General features: G+C 46.7%; 1 protein-coding gene across 2 annotated transcripts in view; it reads right to left on the minus strand.

The window, feature by feature from the left end:
- Nucleotides 1–1,265: 1,265 nt before the first annotated feature.
- The window catches only part of GDNF (glial cell derived neurotrophic factor), a 28,448-nt gene continuing 17,277 nt past the window's right edge, over nt 1,266–12,436 (minus strand). For both annotated transcript variants that reach the window (XM_030882075.2, XM_030882074.2), the window contains exon 3: nt 1,266–4,329. In XM_030882075.2, coding sequence (XP_030737935.1) covers nt 3,845–4,329 — 485 coding nt within the window. In that variant the 3' untranslated portion in view covers nt 1,266–3,844. The remainder of the gene's footprint in view (nt 4,330–12,436) is intronic.

The raw sequence follows: 12,436 nt of genomic DNA on the forward strand, positions 1-12,436 counted from the left end.
GGGCAGTTTCATGGTCCCATCCATCTGGGGAAGTCTGCACGCTCTGCCCCTCCTGGACGGTCACAAGGTTCATTAGTTTAATAAAGGCTCTGATAAGTTCTACACTTCTCTAACTTCAAAAAGACGTTGTTTAACTCAATGTTTTCCAAACTTGTTTGATCAGAGAACTACCCCATTTTTTACGAGCATCTCACCTGGTTCATCACCCTGGGAACACACTTTGGAGAGACGGTAAAAGGAGTGGAGGTAAGCAAGCGTTCGCATTCCTCTCCGAGCTTTGGACCAGAATCTGGCTTAGAGAAGGTGAGCTGGCCTCAGCACTGCCCTGGCAGCAGGACTCCAAGTGCCCACAGTGGGTACCAGCCACTCTACCTGGGGGATGGTGAGTGTCCGGAAGGGGAGGGCATTTCCTGTACTTCCCTGACTGTGGTCGGCTGGAAAGCCTAGGCTGGTGGCCACTTAGAAGAGTCTTAAGAGCGTCAGAGTTTCATTTTGGGTTTGAAACACTGTACAAGGCCACCTTTTAATAGTCACAATGCCGCCTGTGACACAGCACGGGGTGTGTGTCATCTGAGGAGGAAGCGTGCTCTCTCCCCGCAGTCCAGGGCCGTGGCATTTCCTCTCTTCAGTGTGTTTTTCTTGCCAGCAATAACTAAGCCCAAGGTCACCATTTGCACAATTCCAGGGATTCTGCTACTTTGCTGCGGAGAACCCACGTGAACGGCGTCTCCCAGGGCTGTGCAAAGCGGTGGTGCGGTCCAAGCGCTTGCCTGCCGCAGGGTTTTGCCAGGACAGTCCTATCTATTTCGTAAGTCCCGCCTCAATGTCACCTCTAGTTAGAGCAGGCCCCTGCTATTTACTATCATGATATCCTGTTTATATTCTTTACAAATGGTGACTCATTTATCGACACCTGAATCCCTACATATTTTTACTTTTTTGAATATTGTCTGTCTCCCCCTCAAATAAAATATCAACTCCACAGGGTTGAGCAGAGTTTTGTTTGTTTTTTTGGCCAGTGTTGGATCCTTGGTGCCTTGGACAGTGCCTGGCACAGTGTCGCTCGCCCCAAGTATTTGTTGAATGAATAAATGAAGAACAGCTTTGCAAGTTCTTCCCCAGTTGGGTGGTGATTGGTTGTGGGGAGTTGATGGACAAGGCCACTGACCAACCAGTGGGCTGAGTAGTAGTGAAGGGCACGGCCTTCCAGCCTGGGCCAGTCATGGTCCGGGCCGGTGAGGAAGCACAGAAGTACAGAGAGCAATAGAAATGAGTTTTTATTTGTAAAAAGTTACAAAATAATATTGTACAAAAATAAAGTCTGTAGAGAACTTTGGTTGTATAACACAAACGACCGAGACAGATCAGAGAAGTCAAAACTTCCAAAGAAGTGCACTCCTTACTGGATCAGATGGTAATCGCGATGATAGAGAAAAATCACAAACTTTACCCTTTTGTGGATTTGGTGGAGCGATTTGCTTCAGTTAAAACCTGCTTATGGTGTGTAGCTGATGCTGGGAACAAGCTGTCAGCACCCGTTGAATCCCACGGCCCCTGTGGGCAGAGACTCTCCACGGGGAGCTGGGGCTGGGGCTGACCCCTGGGGACACCAGCCACCAGGTCAGCCAGGACTCTCTGAATCGGACAGAGGATCCTGGCCTGCATCGAACTGTGCTTCGTGAATGACTGGTCGGCTGGGTCTGTCCCTGTTTTGAGCAGGCTGCTCCTCAGCAAGGTCCCTGCTTGGGCCCCAAGAAAGGACAGAAGGGAGGCCCTTTCCCTCTATTTCCGAGTCGTGTAAGGGGAACTGAAAGGACAGAGGGTGCAGAACGATGGACAGCTCGGGTCTTTGGGGGCGGGGCGCGGGAAGGGATGTCTGGTAACTGCTGCTTCTTGGTTACTTTGTAAAATGAACATGATTATTTGAGGGAGGCCAGTAGGCTATTTAACGGCTAAATCTGTCATAGTTTGGGGCTAATAGTGAGGGATGATCTGATAAAAATCCCTTTTATGAGATGTGTAACAAGCTCTACAGTAGGGCTCAGTGCATTGAGCATGGGTCAGCTGCCAGACGAATCCATGATCTGGGGCGCTTAGGAGAGGGTTGTTCTCACCCTCCACCTCCACCCCGTCACAGGCTTTCCGCATCCGGGTGGCAGGGCATGTGTGCTGAGGCTGGCCCGGGCCCGTCTTGCTTGCCCACCCTTCCGGGGCACCTTCTTCCGAGGGAGGGGCAGCAACTGGTGGCTTTTTTGGCAACTGGCTGACCCCACTTCCGGGAGGCCTGGGGCACTCCTTGGCTGCACTGGGGCCGAGCATGTTTCTCAGGAAGGTGGTGGATGGAAGGATAGAGGAAGAGTCTCCACAATCAGGGCAGAACCCTGGCTACCTGACAGGACTGTTACTTTGAGGTCTGCATTGAATCCAGGACTACCTACTAAGGGGACTTTAACCTTTGATATATATGGTTATGCACACGATAGACAGATACACGTGGAGGGGAGTGAGAGCTTAAATACAACAGGGAATGGAGCACACAGCCTATCTGCTGGGAGACAGAACCGTGAAGAAATGAAGCCGAGTGCCCCGGTCTCTGTGTCCTGCTCCCGAAAAGGGAGCCGGTCAGAAATGTTCCTTCTGACACGTTTCTTCTCTAAAATGTGAAAACAACAGGTAAGACGCTGAGATCTGGGGGAATCACACGAGAGCTCTTCTTAAAAAAGGTAAAGTAAGTGATTTTTTGCCTAGCGAAAAACTTTTTAATACTTTGAAAAGCATGGACCCTTGTTCCCAATTAAAATTTCCTTTGTCACCTTCTTTTGCATTTTGCGAGCACATATACTTTGGCACCTTTGAAAAGAAACTTTAATAAATAAGGGAAAAAAGAGAAACTCATTAGTGAACGGTAATAAATAACAATAACTTAAATCTCAATAAATATTTTCTCTATACTTCTGTATCTGAAACAGATGCATTGCATCGAGTAGCTTCTCTGGTCACTGGTGACCACGCATAACGGAGCTGGGGTGTATGTAACATCTGTCTCTCTGTAAACCGAGAGCCCGGCGGCCTCCCCGCCCCAGTGCAGCTGGGGGCCTTCCCCGAACGCTCTCCTGCAAGAATGCTGCCGAAAACCACAACTGGTTTCCTGTTTCCAAGGACAGAAAGGAAATACCTTCAGGTTTGGTTTTAGTCATGAGGACAGCCTTTCTGGTTCCTAGCCAACCTCTTCCCACCTCACACACCATGTTTGAAATCAATCACCCACTGTTCCCCAAAACGCTGGCTGGAGTAAACCTCAGGCCTGAACCTTCAAAAGCAAAGGTTACTACCTCTCGTGTGCGTCTTTGCTTTTTTTTCTCCTTGCCGGTGTATGTCTCCACTGAGTGACAGAAAAATAAACCTTTCTTGCTTTCAGCAGTAAAACGTAATGACAGGGAATGACACCAGGAGGACCATTTCCCTGGTGTCTCCAGACATGTGAAAACAAACCACAGGAGATACGCTGGTTTGGTTTCAAGTGCATCCGCAACTGTACCCGTGACCGGCGACGGTGGACTGTATCGGATGAAACGATGGCAACACCCAAGCAGGGACACCAGCCCTGAGCTTCTGGTGACGCTGGCCGCCATCTGGGAGAATGCAGACAGCTGTTTCCTCTCTCTCCCGCCCAGTTTTCTGTCGCTGGATCTCCCTCTGCCAGGCTCCCACAACGGCTGCCTGCCTCCTCCTCGACTCCTTGGTCCTTATCTTCCACTCCGGGCAAACATTTTCTGGGAACCTTGGTCCCTTTCTTTGCACTTTGTGGCAGGAATGCAATACACAGCGGTCTCTGGAGCGGAAGTCAGATACATCCACAGCGTTTGGCGGAATGCTTTCTCAGAATATGGTAAACCAGGTTATCGTCTAAAAAGGACAGGTCGTCATCGAAGGCGAGGGGTCTGCAACACGCCTGCCCGACTTTGTCACTCACCAGCCTTCTATTTTTGGACAAGTTTTTTAATATTTTGTCGTACATTGTCTCGGCTGCATCGCATGAGCCGCTGCAGTACCTGAAAATGAGTTCCTCCTTGGTTTCGTAGCCCAAACCCAAGTCAGTGACATTCAGATGCACGGCAGTCAAGACGCACCCCCGATTTCGGCCCCTCTGGCCCCGCCGGCCTTTCCCTCGGGAACTCTCCGGGCTGGCGGCTGCAGCCTGCCGGTGCCGCTCTCTGCGAGGAAGCACGGCCATTTGTTTATCGGGTGACCTTTTCAGTCTTCTAATGGTGGCTTGTATGAAATCCATGACATCATCAAACTGATCAGGATAATCCTCTGGCATATTTGCTGTGCAACAAGAAAACAGAAACGGGCACGTGAGACAACAGCAACGACCGCTTCGAGGAGCCTCCAAGACCCCAGTGTCTCCTAAAGGCGGCCAAGCTCGGCCTCGGGGTGAGACTGCCAGCTCAGGGACCGCTGTCACCCCGTCCGCCCCGACCCTGAGGACACAGGCCGAAAGGTGCCCTCCAAGACTCCGCGGAAGGAAGTTCATGCTCGGAAGAGGAGACTGACACGGGGCGTGACACACTTCCCTGCTGAAAACAGATCCTTAGAAGCGGAATCATCTGCCATTTTGTAACGCGTCTGTATGGAGGGTGCAGATGCTGACGGAGGCCCCTTCTTCTTGTTCTAATAACGTAACCTACAGTTGTGGTTCTCAAATGTGAGTGTGGATGGGACTGTGCTGGGATGCTCACGGAAATGCAGAGTCCTAGCCCGACCCTTAAGGGAAGGGTGGGGAGGGGCCGAGGAATCTGTACTTCTAACGAGCCCTGGAGAAATTCTGATGGGGGTGGTCCATGGAGCATACGTTGAGAAACCCTGTCTTAGAGGGTGAAAAAAGGATTAACCTTGGATTGGGCTTGGAAGACACTGCTGCTTTCACCTGGAATACTGAGGAGTGCTCTTTCCTGAAATCCACCCCGACTTAGCACCTCTGCTCAGCTGAGTGGGACGAGAACCATTCTGACAGATCACATGAAAAGCTCTTGAGCTCAACTGTATTTTAGAGCTTCCTTAAAAAACATTAAGCCTACTTTTCACTAACACAGAGACTAATTTACCACTTCTTTGGATTAGCATGACTTTAAAAATATATGGTCATACTGTAAGATGACTTTTTTTTTTTTTTTTTTTTTGCAGTACGTGGGCCTCTCACTGTTGTGGCCTCTCCCGTTGTGGAGCACAGGCTCCGGACACGTAGGCTCAGAGGCCATGGCTCACGGGCCCAGCCGCTCTGCGGCATGTGGGATCTTCCCGGACCGGGTCACGAACCCATGTCCCCTGCATCGGCAGGCAGACTCTCAACCACTGCGCCACCAGGGAAACCCAAGATGACATTTTAAAAATTTTTTAAAAATTAAAAATTTAAAATTTTTTTTATTTAACCTTATATTTCTTTTTTTTTTGAGTATTTAAAGTTAATGTATTTAATGTATTTTCTTTCTTTCTTTCTTTCTTTTTTTTAACATTTTTATTGGAGTACCATTGCTCCACAATGGTGTGTCAGCCTCTGCTCTACAACAAAGCAAATCAGCTATACATATACATATATCCCCATATCTCCTCCCTCTTGTGTCTCCCTCCCACCCTCCCTATCCCACCCCTCTAGGTGGACACAAAGCACCGAGCTGGTCTCCCTGTGCTATGCACCTGCATCCCACTAGCTATCAGTTTTACATTTGGTAGTGTATATATGTCCATGCCACTCTCACTTCATCCCAGCTTACCCTTCCCTCTCCCCATGTCCTCAAGTCCATTCTCTATGTCTGCGTCTTTATTCCTGTCCTGCCCCTAGGTTCTTCAGAACCATCTCTTTTTTTTTTTTAGATTCCATATATATGTGTTAGCATATGGTATTTGTTTTTCTCTTTCTGACTTACTTCACTCCGTAGGACAGACTCTAGGTCCATCCACCTCACTACAAATAACTCAATTTCATTTCTTTTTATGGCTGAATAATATTCCATTGTATATATGTGCCACATCTTCTTTACCAATTCATCTGTTGATGGACAGTTGGAGGTTCCTTAAAAAACTAAAAATATAACTACCATACGCCCCAGCAATCCCACTACTGGGCATATACCCTGAGAAAACCATAATTCAAAAAGAGTCATGGACCAAAATGTTCATTGCAGCTCTATTTACAATAGCCAGGACATGGAAGATGACATGTAAATGTATCATAGCAGTACATGGACTGAGACGCTGTTTGTGGGCAGATGGTGGGAGGGGGGTGTCCAGCCTCTGCTGCGGGCTGTCACATGACTCCCACTGGCTCTGGGTGCAAAGAGGACAAGAGATGTGCATTTTAGGGAGATCACATGGAGGAATGATTGAGGCGATGCTTCTACGATGTTTGAGACCTTTGGACAAACGCATGAATTTGCAGTCTCGTGGCGTTTTCTGCTGTGTTTCAAGCATTTGCTTTGGCTGATCAAGTAAGAGAAGAGTAACTTTGAACAACTGAATACATTTTTAAAAGAGGAAAGCAATTCAAATGCCCATTTATTAGGTACTCAACCTTTTATGCTCTCCATCCCATTTTCAGGTAATTTAGTATGTTTAGGGCTATATGTGGCTTAGGACAATATGCCACAAAAGAGTTGTTAGCAAGAGGGAATTTTTTTTGCCAAGCCCATGTTAAAGCAGAGAAGGATTACACTGGGCCTAACCCACGTCAAATTGTTTTGTTATGAACAAATTGTTAAAACAGATATCAGGTATCCTGTTGTGTAAAACATAACCCAGCTAAGGCAACGTAACCATATCTATTTCTGTCTCTCTCTCTCTCTCTCTCATCTGTGTGTGTGTGTGTGTGTGTGTGTGTGTGTGTGTGTGTGTGCAAAACATATGACATATAGTAATGAAAAGAGTGGGGATGGTGTGGAATTTCCAGATCACCTTGTTGCCCTAAAGCTAAAACCTAAAATTTGGCACTGGATGGTCCTGTGCACAGAATTCTCAAAGCTGCTTCCACTGGTCTGTGCCCCATCGCCTCTTGCCCCCGAGCCCCTGCATTCCAGCCTTGCCCTCCTTCAGTCTGTTGCAGTTCTAAGAGCAACACTCTTAAAACTGTTAACGCAGCTCATGTCCCTCCTCTGCTCCAAGCCCTCCAATGGCTCCCCATTTCCCTTGGCATAAAAGCCAAAGTCGACACTGGCCCAAGGCCCTCCCTGACCTGGCCACCCACTGCGTCCCAGCCTCTGTTACCACTGACCTCGTATGCAACTTCCTTCTTCCTTACTGCCTCCCCCTCCAGCTTCTCTGGCCTTCTCACTGTTCCTCAAACACAAGGTTTCACAACCTCAGCACTACTGACATTTGGGGCTGGAACATTCTTTGTTGTGGGAGCATTTAAGGATGAGTAGTTGCATCCCTGGCCTCTACCCAGGAGACGCCAGTAGTGTCCCCCAGCCCCATTCCAACAGTGACGAACTGAAGTGTCTTCAGATATTGCCAAATGTCCCCTGGGGGCAAGATCATCGTGGTTGAGAACCACACAGATCAGAACACAAACAGGGACGCAGGGCCTTTGCGCCAGCTGTTCCCTCTCTGCCTGAAACACCATTCCTGCAGAGTACCCAGTGGCTCACGCCCACATCCCCTTCAAGTCTTTGCTCAAATGTCACCACCACCAAGCCCCACCTTGACCTCCCTGTTTCAAATGCAATCCCTCCCGAGCCCAAAGCCAGACCTCCTGCCCTCTTCCCTCCCCAGCATAATACTCACTACCTTCCAACACACTGTCTAACTTTCCTTATGTTGACTACTTGTTGTCTGTCTTCTCTGAGCGAATGTCACCTCCACGAGGCAGGGACCTTTGCATGGCTTGCTCACCAGTGGAGCCCAGGTGCCTACAATAGGATCTGGTCCCTGGAGGCCCACAATGATTTCTGAACGAGTTAGGTCACTTTATGAGGGGAGAAAGAGAGAGTCCTTAATTTATCCAGGGGACACTTGGGCTTCAGCTGAGAACCGCACCGTGATGAAATGAAAGCCTCCAAAATAAACAGCCTCCGTCAGGCGGGCAGCCGCAGTGTGAAGAGCAGCACAGTCATCTCCCTCCTGCGAGCGAATAAGCAGTGAATAAGCAAGCTCACTCCCTTGCCAGCTTCCGGCAGCTTTAAAGTGTCAGCTCTCAAAGCCCACTTCATCCTGAGGATTCAGAAAGGTTTGGCTCCAGGGGAGTAACATTTTCTCAAGAAGGACTGGAAGAGTGGGAGAGTATTGGAATCTGAATTTGTCGTTTCCTCTGAACCGCTTCTACTGGACTTCCTTAGGAAGTTTCCATCCTTCCTCCCTCCCTCTCTCCCTTCCTTTCCTTCTCTGTTCTTAAAAAAAAATGTTGAATCGATAAAGATATGGCACATATATACAATGGAATATTACTCAGCCATAAAAGGAAACGAAATTGAGTTATTTGTAGTGAGGTGGATGGACCTAGAGTCTGTCATACAGAGTGAAGTAAGTCAGAAAGAGAAAAACAATTACCATAGGCTAACACATATATATGGAATCTAAAAAAAAAAAAGATGGTTCTGAAGAGCCTAGGGGCAGGACAGGAATAAAGACGCAGACATAGAGAATGGACTTGAGGACGCAGGGATGGGGAAGGGTAAGATGGGACAAAGTGAGAGAGTGGCATGGACATATATACACTACCAAATGTAAAACAGATAGCTAGTGGGAAGCAGCTGCATAGCACAGGGAGACCAGCTCGGTGCTTTGTGACCACCTAGAGGGTTGGGATAGGGAGGGTGGGAGGGAGGGAGACGCAAGAGGGAAGAGATATGGGGACATATGTATATGTATAGCTGATTCACTTTGTTATAAAGTAGAAACTAGCACACCATTGTAAAGCAATTATACTCCAATAAAGATGTAAAAAAAGAAAGATATGAACTACTTATTTCGAAAAATGAGTTGCTTATGCTATTTGTGACTTTTTTTCAATAATAAGCTATAAAAGAGGAAATTAGCTGTGCTCAGTTTCAAAAACCCATACTTGAATAGAAGTCTGAACTTCTAAACCTGGTATCTTAGGGGTGATTAGTCAAAGTACAGAAAAAAAAAAAAGTCTTCAAATTTCTAAAGAGACTGTTTTACAAAAGGATCCACATGATGGGGTCCCTGGCTCTTTTCAAGAACTCCTGAATAGATCATTAACTTAAGAACCTGGGAACATGGAAGTTAAAACTGATTGAGAATCAACTGAGGATTAATCAGAAATGAGGATGAAATATTACTAAAATTTTAACATAAACGAATGGGAAAACATTTGACTTACAAAAGTTCAACTTACACTGGTTTAGAGACTCATTAATTTATATAACATGATAAATTACATAATTTTATATTACTAGGGTTATAATGATGATTTGAATCAGCATTTATAATGTTCTTATTTATTGCCTGACACTTTCAAAGTTCTGGAAAAATGTTGTCCCTCCTTTTTAAGACATTTTGACCACATGACTGTCCACTGGCTTTGCTTGCCAGATAAAATACAGAATACCTAGTTAAATTTGAATTTCAGATAACTAGCAAATAAATTTTTAGTATCAGCAGTCCTCAATAATGTTTGGGACATACTTATCTTTTGTTATGAGAACGTTTAGTTCCTTTATTTTAATTTCTGCTTGGCCTTTTTGGGGTGATGCGTGTAGCAGTGTGAATGCACCAGCCACTTATGCTTTTGGGTGAGGTGGTGAATGGATCATTAGGCCTCAATTAAAAGGCTTCCAGGCACCTGGGAAGCAGTCAATCTGTGTTTGATGTGTTTAACCAAATAGCGTAGGGGCTTCCCTGGTAGCACAGTGGTTAAGAATCCGCCTGCCAATGCAGGGGACACGGGTTTGAGCCCTGGTCCGGGAAGATTCCACATGCCGCGGAGCAACTAAGCCCATGCGCCACAACTACTGAGCCTGCATGCTACAACTACTGAAGCCCGTGCGCCTAGAGCCCGTGCTCTGCAACAAAGTGAAGGCACCACAATGAGAAGCCCGCGCACCGCAACGAAGAGTAGCCCCCACTCACGTACTAGAGAAAGCCCCCGCGCAGCAACGAAGACCCAATGCAGCCAAAAATAAAAATAAAAATAAAAAGAAAGAGTGTAGGTAATGAGGACTGCTTTTGATGGGACATCTCCCTCGTACATTGTCGTTAAGGTGGAAATGTTTATTTAAGCCTCAGGTTCAGGACATAGGTGATTCTTATTGAACTGAAGGGATTCCCCCCTGCCCCCTTTCTTCTCCTTCTTGAACAATAGAGGAAAAAATACATATTTATGCTGAAAGTTTTACATGGATATGAATTTTGGAAACTAGAAAAGGGCAACATTATATTTTCCAAACCACAGAGCAAATTGGTCTGTCTCTTCCAACTGAATTCCTAATCCCAGGCCTTTTGCTGCTGACTGAGTTCATTTCTAAAGAGACCTCAAGTTATCAACACTAGGCATTTGGCGGGGGCATTGTGAGCCAGGCCCCCACTGAGCCAATCTTTAGGGTCTCTGCAGAGGCCTCACACCTGGCTCAGGCAAGTAAACTCCCCGGGGGACCAAGAAGCCCCCAGCTGCCTCCATGTTCCTGGAATTCACTGAGCCAGGGGCAGCAAAGGGGCTGGGTTTGGATTAGTTCCTCAAATTAAGACTTAATGGCATATCACTTTCTTTATCCTATAAAGGGCTTGGCAGTATGTCAGCTACACAAATGGCCCTCGTTAGTATGAACTTTGATAGTAAAACACTTGCAAAGCACAAAAGAGGAGCATCGTTTTTAAAAAGTAAGTCAAACACTTGCCCATTTCCCAGACCCACTTGGAGGCTAGATCTGGGAAAACATGGACATCTAGAAGCTAAAGTTTTCGAAAAAGCAAAACGCTCAAATGCATTTAAGTCATCCTTCAGGGTGCAACTAAATATTTGGGCATTATTCTATTTAAAATATTTTAACTTTGATGTGTCCTTTGTATAAACAGTGTTATTTAAACAAATGAAACCTTGTACAGGGCCAGACTCTGGGAACAAACCAAACCATTCACTGCAGAGACTTTGCCCCCCTCGATTATGGGAAAACAGTAACATTACCTCAGGAACAAAGGCCTGGGATATTGACTCTCTGGTAGAGTTAATTGAGTTTTTATAGCAACAATGGTGAGACCTCGGAGTACTCCTTGTAATAGCTGAACCAAGGAGCACATAATTCAAAACATTATCTTGGCTAAGCTGGTATTTAGCGGACAAAGTATTCTTTTAAATGTCAGATTTCTCTTCAAAAGAGTACAGGTTAATTATGTATATTTTTTTTTCAGGTTAATTGTATTTTAATCAAAGGGTCATTTTATACTCGTATTGGGTTGTCCCCCTCCTCACCCGGCCTGGCTGGGTGTCTAAGCCAGTTTTCAGCCTGTCTTTGACCTGTGGGCCCATGAAGGAGGCAGCACAAGGTTGTGTAGAAAGCAGTGAGGAGGTGACCCCTTACCCGGAGTGGGGTGGGCCCCAGCAAGGAGAGGGCTGGACCCTAGCATGCACAGTGGGCCTCTCCTACAGGAGCCAGAACTAGCCTCAAGGATGCAGAGGCTCTGGAGAGGAGGCCCAGGTGTTTCTCGCTCTGGGGAGGACCCACCTCTATACTCCAGCGGAAAGCATCCAGCTTCTGTGTACTGGAAGGGCAAGGGTTAATACGCTGAGGTCCGCAGGGGTGACCTACTGCCTAGGTCAAGGCCACACAGGCGAGAGGCACATCTTCAATCAGCACCTGGGTGCCCTCACTCCAGGTGGTGCCCAGTTCTGAGGTGGGCTAGACCCTGGGTGTGAGCCCAGAGATGCTGTGCCCGCAGAGCCTCTCCTGAAAGGCTGTCTGCAAAAGGAGGCACGTGGAACCCACCCCCCCGGGGGGGAGGACATTTAATCTGATATTCGTTGCCTACCTGTACCCCAGGTAAAGTACAAATTGCTCTGTAGACCAAATATATAAAAAAGAGAAGTTGTGTGTGTGTGTGTATACACACACACATATATACAAACATATATGTGTATATACACATATACACATGCATGTTTACATGAAAAGATCAGCCTAAGATTTATGTAACCTCTCAAGAAAATTCCCAACTAATGTCATTCTTTAGAATGCTGTTTTTACTTTTCAATAATGTACGAACATGATTTTCTTTCACTAATATTGCAGTATTATGAGAACTACATGATGGAGTCTTACCTTTAAAATCCCCCACGTTACCAAGAATATGCATCATCCTCTATTTGAAATGACAGCTTCCTTGATGCACTTAGTATGACGAGTGCAAAGGTGGGATGGATGCCACCCAGCATGAATTTTAACCCTGACAACATCCCTGCAAGGCTAAAGCCGGGGTCGCCTATTTA

This window comes from Globicephala melas, chromosome 3 (genome assembly GCF_963455315.2).
Source record: "Globicephala melas chromosome 3, mGloMel1.2, whole genome shotgun sequence".
Classification (NCBI taxonomy): domain Eukaryota; kingdom Metazoa; phylum Chordata; class Mammalia; order Artiodactyla; family Delphinidae; genus Globicephala; species Globicephala melas.